Source organism: Danio rerio, chromosome 20 (genome assembly GCF_052040795.2).
Source record: "Danio rerio strain M-AB ecotype USA chromosome 20, GRCz13ab, whole genome shotgun sequence".
In the NCBI taxonomy this organism is placed as follows: Eukaryota; Metazoa; Chordata; class Actinopteri; order Cypriniformes; family Danionidae; genus Danio; species Danio rerio.
In genome coordinates, this window is record NC_141040.1 from 5,520,054 (window position 1) to 5,540,311 (window position 20,258).

The 20,258-nt window shown below is 36.3% G+C and overlaps 1 protein-coding gene across 2 annotated transcripts; it reads right to left on the reverse strand.

Moving 5' to 3' along the window:
• Positions 1 to 1,065: 1,065 nt before the first annotated feature.
• Positions 1,066 to 18,414, reverse strand: snw1 (SNW domain containing 1). 2 transcript variants are annotated; one of them, NM_001002864.1, is given in 14 exon segments: positions 1,066 to 1,325; positions 2,724 to 2,887; positions 7,951 to 8,068; positions 8,465 to 8,567; positions 10,453 to 10,594; positions 10,909 to 11,025; positions 11,135 to 11,200; positions 11,361 to 11,430; positions 11,527 to 11,631; positions 14,339 to 14,445; positions 15,305 to 15,400; positions 15,503 to 15,664; positions 16,750 to 16,903; positions 18,389 to 18,414. In NM_001002864.1, coding segments are annotated over 14 exon segments (1,611 nt in total). In that variant the 5' UTR covers positions 18,403 to 18,414; the 3' UTR covers positions 1,066 to 1,132.
• Positions 18,415 to 20,258: the final 1,844 nt, after the last annotated feature.

The window sequence follows — 20,258 nt, forward strand, 5'->3', positions numbered from 1 at the left end:
CCTTTAAGCTATATTTTTCCTCGATAATCTACAAAACAAACCACTGTTATACAATAACTTGCCTAATTACTCTAACCTGCCTAGTTAACCTAATTAACCTAGTTAAGCCTTTAAATGTCACTTTAAGCTGTATAGAAGTGTCTTGAAAAATATCTAGTAAAATATTATTTACTGTCATCATGGTAAAGATAAAAACAATCAGTTATTTGAGATGAGTTCTTAAAACTATTGTTTAGAAATGTGCTGAAAAATGTTTCTCTCCGTTAAACAGAAATTGAGGAAAAAATAAATAAGCGGTCTAATAATTCTGACTTCAACTGTATAAATATATATATATATATATATATATATATATATATATATATATATATATATATATATATATATATATATATATATATATATATGTTTTAAGAACTCAGCTCTAATAACTGATTTTACTGATTTGGATTTTCATTTGCCAGAATTGCCAGATGGCCAGTCCGCCCCTGCTGGATAAGTTGGCTGTTCATTCCGCTGTGGCGACCCCAGATTAATAAAGGGGACTCAGCCAAAAAGAAAATGAATATATTAAACAAATTAAGGAACCATTTCTGATTAACAGTGTTAAAAAAATAGTATCCGTTTATTAATAGAGGTCCAACTTGCTGGTTCGTTACTGCATAGAATGCAAAACTAAACACTAATCTTTCCCCCTTTAAAACAAATTCAAAGAAAGCACACGCTTGATGAAAGGCTTAATTTGCAGTAGGGTATAAATAGCAGAGTCAGCAAATGAAACTGCTGTTGACCGGATTTATAAGACTAACGGAGGGAGGCATTCAAAATTCATTTCACCTTGCACCAAAGCAGACGGAGCACTCTTACGATTCAGCTAATTTCCCAGCCGCCATAAACAATCATTCACATTCAATGTAATCCTCCATAAGGAATTTATTAGGGTGGCTTTTACAATGCAACAGTAACTTGCAGAAAACATGGACTGAAAAAAAAAACATTTAATGACAGAGAATGACTAAAAACAATATGCATGATACACCATATTGCTAGTATTATACCACTTACTATTCAGTTACAAAAAAAAAAGTATGGGAAGAAGGATTTAAGCCTGAAGTTTGACAGAGAAAGTGTCTCACTCCTTCCTGCGTTTCTTCTCATGGTCATAGTCCTTGGAGCGCCCACTAGTGGACGCTCTTTTGGAGCCTCCGTGCTGCTTGGCTTCCTCCAAGAACTTGTCCAGACCGAAAGGATCCTCCTCAAACTGTACAGGACCATCCCGGCGGGGGCCATGGTCAGCACCTGAGAAGTCTCGGTCGGGAACAAACCTGAATAGAGAGAGAAATACATAAATTAACCAAACACCAATCTTTTACGATACTACCCATATGCAAAAAAACATTCAAAAGAGCATAAACATGTTAAAGAGTACCTATCATTTATTACTTTTCACAAGATGTCCAATAAGTCTATGATTTCCCTAGAATGTGTGTGAGGTTCCAGCTCAAAATACCCAACAAATAACTTTTATATATCTTAGAAACTGCCCCTTTGAGGGTTTGATCCTAAAGGCTCATTTTCACCGACTGGTACAGTACGTTACGGTTCCGATAGGTACGGTTCACCTTTGTCAGGCTTGCATATCTACTACCAAGGGTCCCCTTTTGGTGGGCTTACGACAGAAAGTTTAAGTCAACGTCATTCTCACTCGAATTAATGTCTACAGTAAAGCCGTACAGGTCGTTCACAGATCATATGAGAAGCACTTCTCACAAAACATATAAATAATCTGCATATTATAAATATGCAGATCAAACTGAATACAATCTTACATCAACTACACAGGGTGAGCAACGAGTTGATGAGAACAAATAATCATATTGGATTTCAAAAAACCCAACCTATGCTTTGAACATAAAAAAATGCTTTTCTTGCTTAGATTTTGTCTTGTCTCTAGTCTAAATATCTAAAATTTCTTATATCAAGAAGCATTTTCTAGACAAGCAAAACATATCGTCTTGTTTTGAGAAATAATATGCCAATAATAAGTGAGTTTTTCCTTAAAACAAGCAAAATAATCTGCCAATGGGGTAAGCAAAATAATCTTGTTTTTTCTTTTGACGTAAGATTATTTTGCTTACCCCATTGGCAGATTATTTTGCTTGTTTTAAGGAAAAACTCACTTAATATTGGCATAATATTTCTCAAAACAAGACAATATGTTTTGCTTGTTTAGAAAATTCTTCTTGATTTAGGAATTTTCAGATATTTGGACTAAAAACAAGACAAAAAAATCTAAGTAAGAAAAGCTTTTTTTGCATACGCAGCGCACATGAATAGAAAAAAATTATTAAAAAAAACGAAGGGTCTGACAAATGACTATGTGTCAGCATAGTGGTAGATTCAAACGCAGTTTTAACATCCTATCCCAATGAGGGAGAGATCATCACTAATGGGTGAGGCTTTCCCACTCTGATGACACATACAAAGAGAGAATGTTAGTGAAAGTGTTTCTGCAGACTGTTTTTATGAAGTGTGATCATAAAATATAAAAATCATATACATTTTTACCATGAGAAACTAGTTACATGAACAGAATGTTGCCACACAACTGTTTAATGCTCTTATAAAAGTATTTTTTGCATAATAGGTTTCCTTTATTGTTCCTTTAAAAAAATATTTTTATTTTGGTTTTGTCTGTAGTTAAAGTCAAAGTGCCACTGTACCTGTTGTTCTGCATGAGTGTGTCCAGGTCATCTCCATACATGTCTTTATCCACATTCTTACTGGGCCTGTAAATATTCTGTGCCATGTCTCTGCCACCTCTGAAGGGCTGATCGTACACATTATACATCTCATCCTCTCCCCCAGCAAAACCGCTGTCCATTCCCTGAAAAACACAAACAACGAGTTTCAAACCTACTGGAAGCACAGCTATGAAACATACATCATGCAGTCATACACGATTGCTGAAAGTAGATATTTTAATTATGATATTTTCTAAATTTGCTGAGATTTGGGCAAAAATAAAGGTCAGTACAATCAATTTATAATTTCGTATCCTTTAGTTGAATCATTAAGATGTTAATTGACATCAAAATATTTAAGTCAAAACATAATATTCAGTGGAGATTGATGTAGACCTGAATTTGACGCCATCCAATATTTAACTGAAAGATATAAAACAGGCTTTAAAACTAAAAAGGTCAAGATACGAAGACAGATAAAGATTTTGGGCAGGGTATTTTTATGCACATTTTCCTGCACAAGCCGGTTCTATAATCAGTAGTAAATCTCAAGCATATGCTTTCCAATGTAGCATAATTTGCTACACAGGGTCCTATGTTGTATCCAAAATCACCACTATGTATTCATTCACTACTCGCTCCATTAATCCACTAATATAGTCCACTTGAAGGAGTGAATGAAAAAGAGAGAATGAATTAGAGCAGTGGTTCTCAAACTGTGGTACGCGTACCACTAGTGGTACGCGGGCCTCCTCCTAGTGGTACGCGGAGGAATCGCCAAATAATGAAAGAAACAATTAACACTTTTAATCCTTTAATGCGTAATATAACATCGATGTGATCAGCATTGGCTGTTTTGTGAAGCGTATGATCACAACGCTGTGCTTAGAGTGTTTACTTTAGTGCTTTGTGACATAAGCTGCTGAAAATCAGTTTCCGAAGTTTAAGAATTGATTCTGAAGGGTGATTTGACTGACATGAAACGTAGCCAATCACAGTCCACCTTTTCTAGTCGCGTGAAACGTAAGGGCGGGACAAAGGCTTTCTGTGTTGCAGAGACAGAAAAAACAACTTAAAAACAAAAGTTTTGTTGGAATAATGCTTCTCGGATGTTTTCACTATAGAGATGTCTAGCAGAGTAATTAAACCGCGGACATATTTCCTGCCTTTTTGATTATCTACATACACGTTTCGCTCTCCGACAGCCAGTTGACTCGCCTCTGACCTGTCACTCCTCTAAATACATTCTGAATGGCGGCGCGGGAATGGAGGTATTGCTCAATTACTCATTTCTGCAAATGTGGCGAGTGCTTTATTTTAACACGAGAGAGCGCATTCATGTACGCAAATCGCTAAAACATATATGCGAGCTCTTAAATAGGCTTTTTTTCAAATGAACTGCAAGTCCTCTCATGATCACGTGTGTGCTCAGATTGAATACAATCGCGATCTCCACTATTAAAGTAGACATTATTTATCTTTGCTCCTTGACTAAATTTAGTCAAAAGTATTCAAAGTTATCAAGTATTTAGAATTAGATTGATGCATGATCGATGACATTGCAAATTGTCTTCTTATTTGGCTGTGTTGTGAAGTGAAACTTACTTTTAGCAAAGGTGGAACTTATTTTTTTACGACAAAATAAATATGCTGGAAATGTTTCTGGATGAGGTATTTGTGTGATTTATACATTTAGCTGTATTCTGATCTGTGTTAAAGCATTACAGGTTAAAACAATTCGTTGTTACTTATTGTTTATTTATCAAAATTAACAATAAGGCTCTTAAAACACTGCGTTGATAAATGTAGTGTTGTCATATTTCAAATACCTCAAATAAAATGAAGTCATTTGTTTTATTTTTTTACTGAAAGTGTACTTGTATTTATTTTTTTTGTATTTTAGATTAAGATCAAGTGTAAAATAAAATCTACATGTGATGTACAGCTATTTAAGAAACAAATTTGACATATTGTAAAGAAAAATAGTGTAAAATATGTAAATAAAAGGCTAAATTTAAATATTTTTACCATATACTTTAATTAAACCTTTCAAAGCTTGAAAATATTGTTTAAAAAATGGGCAAAAAGTGTCTCTATGGCCTTAAAGTTTATTTGGTAGTTTTGCCAGTGCTATTGAAAAAAAGATTAATTGTCATGAAAGGAAAAATCAACCATACTTCCTTTGTTAGTGCAAATTCCTATCCATGTAGCTTTGAGATTTAAGCAATTAAACCATTCAATCAGGTTTACACTTAAAAAAGTGATTTCAAAATGAAAATCTGATTTTTTTTTCAAAAGTAACCAACTAGTACTTATTACAAGAGTACTTTGTACTTTTATCTAATATTAGTATTATTTACAAAAAATTGTGTTATTTTAGCATTGTAATAGTATTTTTCCTTGAGTACAAAAAAGATTTCACAATCATTAAGTGCAGGTTTATTATATTATTAATATATGATTAATAAATATTTTTAGTATTATTATTATTAATGGTTTTTATTTGTATTTATTCCTATGCAATGTTTTATGGGTTGCTGAGAATACATTTCAGGTCTTCAATACATAGCATGTCAATCTTGAAAAAAAAAAAATAGGTGCTGCAATTGATTTTCATTAGGCTGTGCCTGTATGAACCCTGTCATATGTACATTTAACATTTCAAGATTTGTCTAAAAGTGTATGAATATGACATATAGCCCATATTTATGAGGTCCAAGCAACATTTCCAGCTTTTGATGAATAGGCTATTATGAATACTTTAGATTTAAGTGCAGATGTTTTCTTTTTACTTTTTAAGAACAGCGCCATTTTTTTATGAACCTTTAAACATTTCAACTAAAATGTTTATTTTTTTTTTTTACCTGCAAGCACAGTTAATGTTCAGACTATTTAAAATGTTTAAAGTGACTGACAATAATACATATTCTTAATAATAGGAATTAATCTGCATCGTTTTTAAACTGTGCACACCTGTAGCTGCTTAATTAGGCCCACGACACTATTTTTTAATACTGGTTAAAAAATAGCGTCGTAAGGTGGTACTTGGAGAGACAATTTTTTTCTAAGGTGGTACTTGGTGAAAAAAGTTTGAGAACCACTGAATTAGAGCACTCCGTGGACCAGAACGAATGGCATTTTTTTTGTGATTTGCTGGATTATATCCTCAGACGGATTAGATTTTACACTTCTTGGTCAGACCCTGAGATGGTTATTCAATATATAGCGAGCTGCCCATTAGTAATGGAACTGTATTTTGATTTTGGTGATGCATACAAACGTTACTGTAACTAAATATATTTTATTTTAAAACTTACACTGAAATGATTCTACTGTAGATACCATCTTGTGTTCAGATGCACAAAATCATTCAATTTGCAAACTCACAGCGCATTAGGGGTATCTTCTAGTTGTTGAGTGTACATGGGTTGTACACTCGTTATTGTGATGCACTGTGGGATGGATTGAGTCCACTTCAGAATGTTCACTATAGTTTATGACTAGAGATGCACCGATATGGATTTTTGGCCGATATTGATAACCGATAACTCTTACAATTTGGAGTCCGATAGCCAATATACTATAGGCGATATTTATATATTTTTAAAAATATACTTTTATACAGCGAACAACTGTTTTCATTTAAAAACTTCATAAAAAAAAAGTTTTAACTGATTTTATGAGCTGACCAGCCTACTCAAAGCTATAATTTAAAAATTGCAAGGTGATTATATAGACCTATATTCATGATTTTATAGCATGCCGAAAATTACTTATTTACTTTTCTTCACATAGCAAATTAACTGATGTATAAAAACAATTGGTTAGATAACAAAATGGCACTTAATTGACAAAGAGGTTCAATAAATATGTCCTAAGTAAAATGAAAATGAAAGAAATAAGAACTGAAACCAGCTCAAATGTTCTTAAATTAAACGTGTTACAGTATTGTACATACGTACAAATATACAATGTCAGAAAAGGCGTTTTAAGAGGTGTTTTGACAGTTCAGAGCCACCTTACAAGCGAAAAGCTAAATACAGATAGCATTACTTTAGGAATTGCTTTCGTCCTATTTGGCGTTTTAGATTCTTCTGTACACTTTTGTGCTGCTCGTCAATGCTTCTATGTTCGTTCTTGCTGTCAATTGCGGGGAAAATGATCGATGAAAGGTTTATGATAAACAGCTGTGAGTTTCAAACTAACTGAAGGAGCTGTATGAAGCAGAGTCAGATTAGAAAGCCAGATTTTGATACAAAACTTGAGCATTGAGCACAGACGACTATGACAAACACAGAGGATAATAAAAAGACAGAATGTGATGAACGGTTGAGAACCCCTATGCTGGATTCAGTGACTGGCGCACCTCTCCCCTGCTGCTGTGAAGAGTATGAAGTTAAGGGGCCACTCACACTATGCCATCCGTAGCGTGCCCAGGCCCGTTTCCTCGATCGTTTGAGAAGTGTAAGTGCGCTGAATCGGGCTCAAGCACGGTTCATTTGGCCGGCCCTGGCCCGGTTGGAAGAGGTGGGCCTGAGCGCGGTTTACTTGGGCTTTGGCGAAGTACGCTTGTGTGTGAGTGCAAACACTCCAAAGCACGAAACTGAAAGCGAGACGTGACTTTAAGGGACTGTTTCATATGCATTTATTAATCATTCTTACTGTTAAGTGAACGCAAACTGCCGTAGTTTATTAAAGACGCAAACCCCTCACTGCACGAAAAGCGTGCTTTGGCCCGGTTCGAGACAACTGTACCTAGTGTGAGTACGGACTAAATCAGTAGCAAAACTTGGCTCACTATGTGTGTGCGCGCGTGTTAATAGCCATCACGAGCGCTTGTTATATTCATTACAAATATGCAGATCAAACTGAATACAATCTTACATCAACAACACAAGGCAAGCAACGAGTTGATAAGACCAAATAAGCATATTGGATTACAAAAAACCCAACCTATTTCCTTTGATACTGTTATAAGCTAATTAGTCATGTTGAATCAATGAATGGAATTAAATCTAAAAGGTTATCCTGCAACTATAAGACAAAAGTCAGGTTATGTTTACTTATAATTATATTTTAATTTCGATATATTGCCCAGATCTAGTTTGAGCTCAAAAAGTTTCTACTCTAACCAAAATATCTCTTTAGTTACCTAAAATCAGTTAAGTAACCAATCCAAGATTAGCAAAGCTTGAGGTTTGATTACCTTGCTCTGATTGAAGAGTCTCTGGTCATACTGAGCCTCACTAGAGGTGCGCGGGTTCGGCTGGCCGAGAGCAATGAGCTCACTGATGTCCCTGTCTTGGTCCCTCTGAAGCTTCGACCTGGACAGAGCAAAAACCACACTGACATTAGCCAACACCACAATAACACCTCATACAGACAGCCAGACAATTCATGCTACATTACACACGTCTCAAACTGAGTGTTCAGGGTATTCTCACACGAACATCTTTTGAGGAAAAAGCGTGAATAATTCAAGCGCTTACAACTACAGATAAAACCGCTTTAAACAACTGAATGAAAAGCTCGGTTTGAATACAGAACGTGTCAGTTTATTTCACTAAAAGGTGCCTGATGTAAAAACGGACACCTTTGGGACTTGTGTGAGATCAGAGGACAGAAAATAATGCAGAGTCATGCAAGTTAAAACGAAATGTGTGCACCAGTTGGACCGACCCATAAATGTTTTAAGGCAAGAGTATAAAAAATGCATGCACCTCTTATCGGGGGCGGCTCTGGAGATGTTCCTGTCATGCTGCCTATCTTTCCTCCTATCGTGACGAATCTCATCACGCTCCCTGACTTCGGAGTCTTCACCACCTGAGACAAAACCAGACACATAAATGGTGATGTGACAGCATTATGAAGGTCTAGCACAAGGATCAGTTTAAAACCAAGGTCGATCTCAGCTTCAATGACTATTTCATGGCAAAAACAGATAAAACTTACAATATAAAACTTATTTACAAAACAAAACAACAAAAACCCATTAACCACAATAAATAACATACAAAAATTTTTAACAGTTTTTTTAAGATCAACATTTGCCAAAACTGTAAAGGATTCAAGTACTTGTCTAAATACTATTATTTTCAGCTTAGTAGCTTTGGTAATAATGAATATCAAATATTCGAAGCTTCAGAAGGTGGGGTAAACATTTTTTCTCTTTAATAAAGGCAAGGTCTGGGTTTTTTTTTTACGTCCAGAACTGTAATTCCAATCAACTTCATGTGTAGTGGGTGTGTACATTTGGACCTAAATACTTGTTTATACTTCTGTGTTGAACAGGGCCGGATTAACAAATAGGCATTAAGCGATTCACATCCATCACCGTTTGATTGACAGAGACAACATCACTAAAGAGCACAATAGATAGCAGCGTCAGTGGCGTAGCTCGTAAAGCGCATGGCAACATGTTTTGACGTGATCGATCCTGAACCGAATCCTTCGAATCCAGCATCTAATAAACTCTTCTTTTTTCCCCACTACATATCCGATTTTGCCTACTCCTCATCTCGAGGAAGGCAAGTAGGAATGATTAATAAGTTTGTGTATTATGGAGTATTTTTTTTTATTCTGCTTTAAAAATAAGTAAAATCTTTGTAGACTAGAAATATATGTACTGTACATCATTTATTTAAAATATTGATCTTAATTTTTTATTCAACTACAGGGGTGCGGCTAGGTAGGGGGACTACAAGACATTGTGCCCAGGGACCTCTGAATTCTTAATCCGGGCCTGGTGTTGAGTGATCGTTGTGACCCACGGCACAAGCCTTGCGCGCAGCCGTGCATTTATACTTTTGCGCGCGGATAACATCAATATCAGTGATACAGCACAAACATTTAATATCAGAGGTTTAGCATGTGTTAATTAGATTTTAAACCTTACCATTTGGTTGGAGTACAGTAAGTGCGCTATTCTGTGCTCCTGAATGGTTGTGTTTTAATTTCTGTTGCGTTTCGTCTGGTGCAAACAGCCAAATTGCTTATAACTGCAAATTTTGTCACGTAGCATGTTATATAGGGTATTATATAGGATATAGGGTTGCAATGTAACCTGTTCAACTAATGTTTACATTCGTAATATTTATATTATTTGCTAATTATAACCTTATGTGGAACTCTTATGTGGAGTCTGTTACAGCTCACCGGAGGTCGCATTTCAGTCAGGAATGCATACTTCGAGAGCCTTCCTGACTTAATTTATAAAATATGCCGTTTTTTACCATGTCAACCCAGGGTGCAAAAATATAATTGACTAAACTTTTATTGGACGGGCTAAAAGAACCAAAACCAAGACGGCCATTCCAGCACGGAAAGCACATTTTTTTTTAGATATCTGCAAACGTATTATGGTAGTTTTATGCTTTAGAAGAGTCAAAAACTTTCATACAGCACCTTTAAGCGTAAATGATTAATAAAAATGTAGCTGGCAATTTAAACATTGACTATCATGAATAAATACCACTTTCAGAAAATGCTGTTTGTAGTGTAAAAGGTAAAATTGAAAACTGAAAATATTTATTTAACAATTTGAATGTCATTTTACAATATTAAAACTTGCAACCTTAAGGTTTAAATGATGACACCTGTGTGATCTCGAACTGTTTCTGAATAATACTTAAAAGACATTCCCAATTCACTTTTTAAAACCTAGCCACTATGTTAGCATGGACTTGACATTAAATGAGTCTTTGGGTACCTTTATCACCGTGGGGTTTGATACCAGCTCTCCTGTCTCTGGCCATCTTAGCCAGCTCTCTCAGCTTCTCCTCTTTCTTTTCTTTTTCCTTCTGGGCCATCTTCTTTTCCACTTGAGCTCTCATCTCCACAGCCTCTCTGGCCTATTCAAAAATCACATAACCAACATTACCAAACTCAGCCTTGTGCATACATCAGGTGAAAGTAAAACCCTGTGAAGCTCTACAAAGATTGTTTAATTAGGAACGGTTTGCATTATAAAAAGTCTGCATTCCAGACCATAAATTGCTTTCCAAATTTATTAAAAAGACGCAAAATACTTTCACAGACTACATCTTGAGACAGATCAGTGGTTCAGACATTCTTCAGTCTTTTAGAATACTTTTCTACTTGTAAAAGTTAGTAAACTTAGCAATGTCTGTCAAAGTGTTAAGGGATGCGTAAACAAGAAGCGTACCTTTCTGTCTGCTATGTACAAAGCCTCTGCCAGTTTGGCAAAGTTTTCATTGATGTGGACGGTCTGGAGGCCTCGTCCGTCAGCCGCCAAACGCTTGTCTAGAGGAATGGTGTAACCCTGAGAAGTAACAAACGAGAGATGTGAGAAAGCAATGTGGGTTGTTTTCATGGTCAATATTTCGAACCGACAACAGACAGCTGAAAAATTAATGAAGGTTCGCCGATACCTTTGCGTTCTTCCAGTTGGAAATACAAGGAGGAATCTTCCATTCCTGCTGTTCTTTCACTGTCATCTAAAAAAACACACACAAAAAAGAAAAACAATGATGTTTTGAGGTCTGTTGGGATATTCTCAGAAATACTTCAAGACAGGCTTGTATGAATTCGGAGTGTAAACAAAGCTGATGACTGTCGATGTTTGGGATCGATATTTGGAGGAAGCAAAACTCCCACCTTTCTGCTTGGAGAGTGCATGACTGGAGCAGGAGGGGAAGGAGGTCCACGAGGAATTTTCTTATTGATTCTGTAGGAAAACACACACACAAAAAAAACACAGAGTTTCTTGAGAGTTTCCCTTATAGATCAAACTTACTTAAAATTGTGGATGAAAACAACATACTTGAATCGAGGGGGTTCCATTGGATCTTTCTGCATTTCCACCATACGGATGACCCTCTGTTTTGCTCCAGAGTTAAATGCGAGACCTTGCTGAGAGGGTGTGTACCTTTAAGAAATATTAAAACAATTTGTTTTGACAAAACATTTTTGGAACTCAAACAACTGAAATACAGATTTGTTAACATCTTGGAGCGCAAAGACATCTACAGTGCATACGGAAAGTATTCATAGCGCTTCACTTTTTCCAAAATTTTTATGTTACAGCCTTATTCCAAAATGGATTAATTAATTTATTTCCTCAAAATTCTACAGACAGTACTCCATAATGACAATGTGAAAAAAGAGTTTTTGAAATTGTTGGAAATTTATTTGAAATAAAAAATAAAAAAAACTAAAAAATCACATGCACATCAGTATTAACAGCCTTTGCTCAATGCTTTGTTGATGCACCTTTGGCAACAATTATAGTCTCAAGTCTTTTTGAATATGATGCCACAAGCTTGGCACACCTGTCTTTGGGAATTTGTGCCCATTCCTCTTTGCAGTACCTCTCAAGCTCTATCAGGTTGGATGAGAAGTGACGGTGTACAGCCATTTTCAGATCTCTCCAGAGATGATCAATAGGATTTAGGTCTGGCCTCTGGCTGGGTCACTCAAAGACGTTCACCAAGTTTTGTGAAGTCACTATTTATTTTGGCGGTGTGCTTTGGGTCAACATCCTGCTGGAAGACAAACCGTCGCCCCAGTCTGTGGTCAAAACCACTCTGAAGCAGGTTTTCATGCAGGATGTCTCTGTACATTGCTGCCTTCATCTTTCCCTCTATCCTGACTAATCTTCCAGTTCCTTCTGCTGAAAAACATCCCTACAGCATGATGCTGCCACCACCATGCTTCATTGTAATGATGGTATTAGCCTGGTGATGAGCGGTGCCTGGTTTTCTCCAAACGTAATGCCTGGCATTCACTCCAAAGAGTTCAATTTTAGCCTCATCAGAGCAGAGAATTTTGTTTCTTATGGTCTGAGAGTCCTTTAGATGCCTTTAGGCAAATTCCAGATGGTGAGTGGCTTCCGTCTGGCCACTCTACCATACAGGGCTGACTTGTGGATTGCTGCACAGATGGTTGTCTTTCTGTAAGGTTCTCCTCTCTCCACAGAAGATCACTGGAGCTCAGACAGAGTGACCATCGGGTTAATGATCACATCCCTGACTAAGGCCCTTCTGCCTCAAGATAGCCGGCCAGCTCTAAGAAGAGTCCTGGTAGTTTCAATCTCCTTCCACTTACGGATGACGGAGGTCACTGTGCTCATTGGAGTATTCAGAGCAGCAGAAATTTTTCTGTAACCCTTCCCAGCCATGTGGCTAAAGACAATCCTGTCTCAGAGGTCTACAGACAATTCCTTTGTCTTCATGCTTGGTTTGTGCTTTGACATGCACGGTCAACCCTGGGACCTTATATAAACAGGTGTATGCCTTTTCAAATCATGTTTAATCAACTGAATTTACCACAGGTGAACTCCAATTAAGCTGCTGAAAGATCTCAAGAATAATCAGTGGAGCTAAATTTAGAGCTTCACCGCAAAAGCCTGGTTTATACTTCTGCGTCAAGTGGCCGGCGAAACCATTGGCGCATGCAACGCCCATAGCTGTGCATTTATACTTCTGCACGCTGTCACTGTTGGTCTGCATTAACACTTCCGAAACGCTAGTTGGCAGTGAGGTGTAAGTGTTCCTGTGTCGAGTTTCTTCGCTGCTGTTTTGCTTTTCCTGAACACTTCCTGGATGTACCAGCGCCTCAAACTCGCTCATTTTGAGGCAGGAACCGGCGGACGTGTAACAACTTTAACTATGAGGTAAACACAAAATAAAACTTTCCATCCGGAGCTCCTTCACGGGACTCCACACTTGTAAACAATCGCTCCATTGGGCTAGTGCCGTTCACACGGCTCTCGGTCCCGCCCAGACTCGTCAGCGCTACCAAGCCGACCAATCACAGAGCTTGCGCTACGTGTTGTTGTGGCGTGTAGTTACATTTTTTGAGAGGTGCACGTCAGTGACGCCGATGGCCACAGTGAAGGGCTATGCGTCAACGTCGTAGGATACGCCGGCGTTTGACGCAGAAGTATAAATCAGCCTAAAGGCTGTGTATACTTCTGTAGGTGGTTTTTCAGGCGTTTTATTTTTTAATAAATTTGCAACAATAAAAAAAAAAAAAAAACTTTTTCACATTGTCATTATAGGGTATTGTGTGTAGAATTTAGAAATTAAAGAAATTGTGTGGAAATAAATTAATTTAATTCATTTTGGAATAAGGCTGTAATATGTGGAAAAAAAATAGGAAAATGTGAAGCACTATGAATACTTTCCGGATGCACTGTATCGAGAAAATACACTCCCTCCTTCATATTTCCTCCATCAACAGTATATGCGCCATAATCTCCATTACCAGAGAAAATAATTGTCTCTTCAGTCTTTTTATAGCTAAATTAATTTAAAAAAACATAAGGGGTCAACTATTCCAACCTCATAAAGGAATCTGACAATTTCAACGCTCAAACAATAAACTGTTTTAACAGTACAAAAGTTTTACAGAATTATTCATGCGTTTGCTTTAACAAAACCTTCAGCTTTTAATCACAGCTTTTTTACACTAGTTGATAAGCTTTACTTTTTGAGAACAAGAAAGACGTTTATATATAGTATATTTTTTTTAAAGTAAATGAACATCATACTGATAAAACAGCCTAACTTGTACTAAAACCAGAACATTTATTTAAATTCGACAATTTCACATCATTCACAAGTCACTCTTACCGAATGTATTGCGCGGGGGCCTGTTTATCTGCAGCACGCACAGGCATGGCTGCCGCGATTTTCTGTGAAACCTGTTTCTCCAGAGCTAATCTGGTCTTTTCTGTAAGCTACATCAGGGGTAAAAAGAAAAGTTAATTCATGCTGGTTCTGCGTAATGACCATTTAATTTCATGAGGATTGCTTGATTAAAACATAAATATTTCCATTATTAATGCTGTTCTAACACCACAGTACAAAAGAGTAATGCAAGTTAAGGATTTCAAGCCAGTGCATGTATATCTAGGGTTTCTGCAGATTTCTTTAAGTGTAATTTAGGACTTTTTAAGACCCTTTCAAGGCCAATATGAGTGAGCCTTATAGGGACTTTTTCTAATAGCCTGGTTACTTCTGTAAATAGTTTTTATATTAATGGAAGATCATGTTAAGGGATGCGTTGCATTAGTTTTCATTCCCTGATTAGGAAATGTAATTTGGAGAATTTGCTGTAAAAATGTCTAGAAGCTGTTGTGAATTGTATAAATTGTATAAATATAAACACAACAGTTCTAAGATGGATTATTGGGTGTCACTCCGATAGGGTAGCTTTACTTGGACACAGGAAAATTAAGAGCGGCTTGAAATGATTTAAGACCTATGCCACTATATTTTAGTGAATTGAAGACTTTTAAGGGCTAAATTTCTGCTTTTAAAGACATTAAGACTTTTAAAACCCTGCACACACCCTGATATTAGACAACACTGATAGAAAATTGTTAAGCTTTCTTATTATTCAAAGTTCACTTCAGTAACTTAGGAAAAATGGAAACATTTACATAATTTCAAAATGACATTACATTTGTGTAAAAAATGTATTATAGTATTTAATTTTCAAACAAAAGGGTACATTATAGCAGTCTTAAGCATGATTGTGAAACTGAAACAAAATTGTGAGATCTATCGGAAACTGCTACTGAATTGTAATCTTACCTCTCTCACTGCCTCCTCATCTGGTTTCTGCAGCTCTGGATCATCTTGGTTTAGCACTTCCTTAGGAAGCATGTCTGTGTATTTACTAAATATGACCTATTCAAAAAAACAAAAAAATTATGAAAACAAATCATATCCTTAGGTAAGAGCCACTGAATATATGAATAAAATATGAAATAACACAAGAGGATCAGGTACCTTGTCTTTGCTTTGGCCTTGTCTAGCAATAGCATCATATTTGATCTTGCCCTCTGCATCCACCTGCACTGCCAGAGCATTGGACGTCCTTTTCTTCCTACCCATTTCCAGAGGATACTGGGCAACATGGATCTCTGGAAAAGCTCCTCCATCTCCAAAGTCCTTTAAAAGAAATATCATTCATTCATTTATTTATTTATTTATTTATTTTCCTTCAGTGTAGTCTCTTATTTATCAGGGGTCACGACCGCGAATTGACAAGCCAAAAGAAATATCATAACACTTATTATTACCGTTTGTTAATTCACAGTAAAATTATGACATCAGAATACAACTATTCATAATTCTAAAGTTGAATTATTATGTTTGAGACAAGTGCTTGCCATTTGTCATTTACAACATCATTAGAACATTTTTACTGGTAAAATGAGACATTTGTCATTATTAGATTCCTTCTTGCATTATATTTATCATTATATAGGCTAGTTATCCTGACATAGCAAACATTCATTTTCATGCACAACACTTTGTGTTCACTATGAAAGAAAAAAAACATATCAAATGTTTGTTGTAATCAGAACTGTAAAACGCATTATGATTATATAAATGATTTGCAAGCCGACTTTACTTTCACTTCCGAGTGCGGCTAATGCCTGCAGTCACTCTGAGAAAACAATACACACATGCAAATCTTTCTTTTAGCACGACTCTCAAAAGATCGTTCTGTGCAACAAACTGAACGTTATTTACAACTTTATTACATGTTTTTCACAGCCTATGCAGGTTCTGTTCACTAAAGTAGGAGTCATTTTTGTACACGTGCGTGTTCTCGGTAGTAAACAAACAGGTTGCGGTCATTACATCATTACATTTCGACAGTAATGACATTTCTGGGAGAATTATACCTTATAAATACAGTATGTGACACTTTTAACACCGTTTGAAGGTGTCAATATTGCTGTGAAGGCTTGTGCGACTGCCTTTACGCTTCTGTCCTGACCTTGAATTGGCTGAATCGTAGAAAACCTGAATTAAGATCGTGTGTAGGGTCGAATCGAGATCATGATCTTTTTTTCGATTAATCATGCAGCCCTGATCAGGCCCACTTGCAACCACACTTTCTAAATACACTGGATATGTCATGTGGTCTTATCACTTGACTATTTACAAATGCGGGTATTGGAACAAGCCCATAATGCAGCAAGATATATGACAGCTATCAGCACGTAATGTATAATTGTTAGTACCTCTAGAGCCCGGGGTACCCATGACTTTCTGAAGCCGTAAGGAGGAGGGTCTCTGCGGGTGGAGACCAAAGCAGTGGACTGGGATCTGTATGCCTGAGACCTCTCCTCTGCCTCCAGCTGGTCCTGGGACAGTTGGGTGGGCGCAGGAAGAAAACTAAAAGAGAATGGGGAAAAGAGCCAAGTCAGATTAAGGGATGTGCAATCTAATAATTTCTTTTAAAAGTCTATCCTATGTGGTGTCACAAAATACATTATTAACAGTAATACTTTTTCAGAATTTTAATGATTTTATGTTTTTTTTTATTTTAATATTACACTACATTATGAGGATGTGGACAAAAACATGAATAACAGCACTGTGTGAAAGTTGCAATCTTTAAAAAAAAACATCTAAAAATATTTCAATTTTATTATTTGAGATGTATTTTTGAAATGTTTTGCCTTTATTAAACAGTAAATCAGAATGACAGGAAGATAAGTGAGAGAGAAGTTCAGGAAAGGTCCACAAGCCTCGAACTCGGGACACCATGAGCACTGTACACTAAACCACTGGGCAATTTTTAGTTTATATTTATACATTCATCATGACGTTATGAATAAAGTAAAGAAAATGACGACTTATGATGAAGTTTGATTTTTGTCTAATGGCCCAGCCCTAGCCAGGATGACATATTATTAAACCATCAGCTAACAATTGAGGTAAGGTTTGTTTTATATTCACACATTCAGACTTTCTCCTTAATAATACAATTTTAGAAAAGTATTCTTTGCAAACTCTACATAAGAAACCGTATAAGCCAAGCAATCACGGACTATCAAGGTATACCATTGCACAATCAAAATAAATTGTGCTAATGTTGCTTTCGAGTCATACTTGTATATGATTTAAGACGGAATATTCAAAGTACCATGATAAACAATATAGGGAGCATGTCATAAGTTGACACAAAACAGGATGTGCGTATATAAAACCAACTTTACAGCAATGTAGATGCAAATGTCAACCTATATGCAATGGAACGTGGGTGATTGATGTTGAAACAGTGGCTCGATCTCACGTGAAAACATTACTATTGCATTAATAGACTATTCGAATGGCCTCATTTGTAACGTTACGTCAAAACAAAAACAAAAAAAACTAAGTTACCTAACGTGAAGCATTAAGAGCCACAAACACAGCCGTCTCTTAGGGGTGAACAGTGCTATGAGATTGTGTTAGAATAGTGTATATGTACACTGATAAATTATATTGCTACGACGATGATAAATAACGTTAGCCTAACGTTACACATTACATCCAGGAATAAATATATATTTTTAAAGTTATAAATAGCTTTTATATAAGCAATTATAATGAATAAAAACATAATAATGAGATATTCAAAGTTCATTTATCTTTTAAATATGTTATTATTTTGCTTTTGCTGTGGCTGTAGCTTTAGCTTAGCATTCACTATAATACAAAGACCACAAAACAGCAGGCCTCATCGTCTCATATAACACAACTCGGGTAATAACTAACACAGATTTTTCACAAACTGTAAATGTACACACATAAAAACACACGTACGCTTTTAAGTTAAGTTTCAACACATAAATCGAAGCATAAAACCTTAAAAACAGCTTCTCTGCGTCTTACCTTGTAAGCGACATCTTGGATTCTGTGCGTTCTGACGTCACTCTACTGTCTCATAACTTCTCGCGATGTTTAGAGAACTTAGGGATTAAGCGCTGTCAAAACTGTCAAAAGAGAATAATATACAGTGTAGCGTTTTATAGGCTTTATATGTATCGAATATATCTATACATTCTATATATACCTATCTAAACTATAAAGTATAGACTATACATTAGCCTATCTTCAATCTTCTGACACCACATATCATGTGGAAATACCACGTATGGCAAGCCGTTTTAATATTTAACCTATAACGCGTACTAGTATATTATTATGTTACTAGTGATTATTTTTAGATACTAGTATCTTTTCTTTTAACTGTATTAGATACTAGTGCCTATTCTTTAGATAATTGTGCCTCCCCTGTAGAAAAATCTAGCTTAAACCAGCCTAGGCTGGTTGACTGGTTTTAGCTGGTCGACCAGCCTGGTTTAGAGGGGTTTGGGCCATTTCCAGGCTGGCTTCCAGCCATTTCCAGCCTGGTTTTAGCTGGTCAGGTTGGGAAATGACCAGCTAAAACCAGCTTGACCAGTCTAGCCAGGCTGGGAGTCTAGCCAAAACCAGCTATGTCCAGTTTAAACCAGGCTGGTTTTAGCTGAATTTAGCTGGTCATTTTCCAGCCTGACCAGCAAAGACCAGGCTCGAAATGACTGGAAACCAGACTGGAAATGGCCTAAACCCCTCTAAAACCTCTTTTCCCTGTGTTTATTACCAATCCAGAATCCTAAAATCTATGCTACATAATTGCACCTTACAGAATCTATTATACAAAATCTTGTCTTGGTGACAGCATTGACAGCCTCATGAGAGCTTGTATTTCATTTAAACTTGGGGGGAAAGCATTGATATGGCTATAAAACAGTTTAGATATGGCTATAAAACAGATTAGAGATGTGTTAATATCACTTCCTCAGCTAATATCTCTTTCCCATTCATCTGCATTAGCTTTCCAGGATATTTCACTGGTTGAAGACAGATTGTGTGTTAATTCACAGGGCTGCCGAGCTGTGTGCGTATAGCCTTAGAATACTGATGTGTTAGACTCTTACACCCTGTGTTAGCCTTGAGCAATAAGACATATGCAAAGAAGACAGTTACTATTATCTGAGCAAAATGGCCACAAGGGACTTTACGAGCCCTGCCAAATGTCAGATTCCATTTAAAACTATTCACATGTTCTGAAGACCCGCTTATTAGCTTGACAGACAACTTCTTTCTTTAAAGATAATGGCTCATTTGTAGATGTTTATTTCACACCACAGAGTATTGAAAAAGACTGTAGATGTACTTAATCAAATATCGTAAAGCTAATTATTCTGAATTCACTCATTGACTGTTGTGTTCATCAGTCAGCATTGTCTCAGTACAATGCATAAATGTGTGCTCTGTAAAGCCTGAAAGGATTAGTTCAAATCAAATCACTTTTATTGTCACATCAGCAGCAGCACGTGTGCTATGATGAGTAAAAAGCTTAGGTGCTGGCTGCCGACTGACTCCAAAACAACAGTTTAGTTCACCCAAATATGACAACTCTGTTAATACTTACGCACACTCATGTCATTTCAATTCTGTGAGACTTTTGTTCATCTTCAGAACAGAAATTAACACATTTTAGATAATGTGGAGAAAAAGGAATTTATTTTTTATTACTTTTGTGTCTTTATTTTTATTAGAAAACTGTTTAGACTAACAAAAAATAATCTATTATATATAATATATATATTATATTATACATTTTTTTTGTATGATACCATATATTAACCAGGCATACTTCTTTTTTACTGTGCTGCATATTTATTTTAGAAGGAACTGCTGATAATAGCTGAATAAG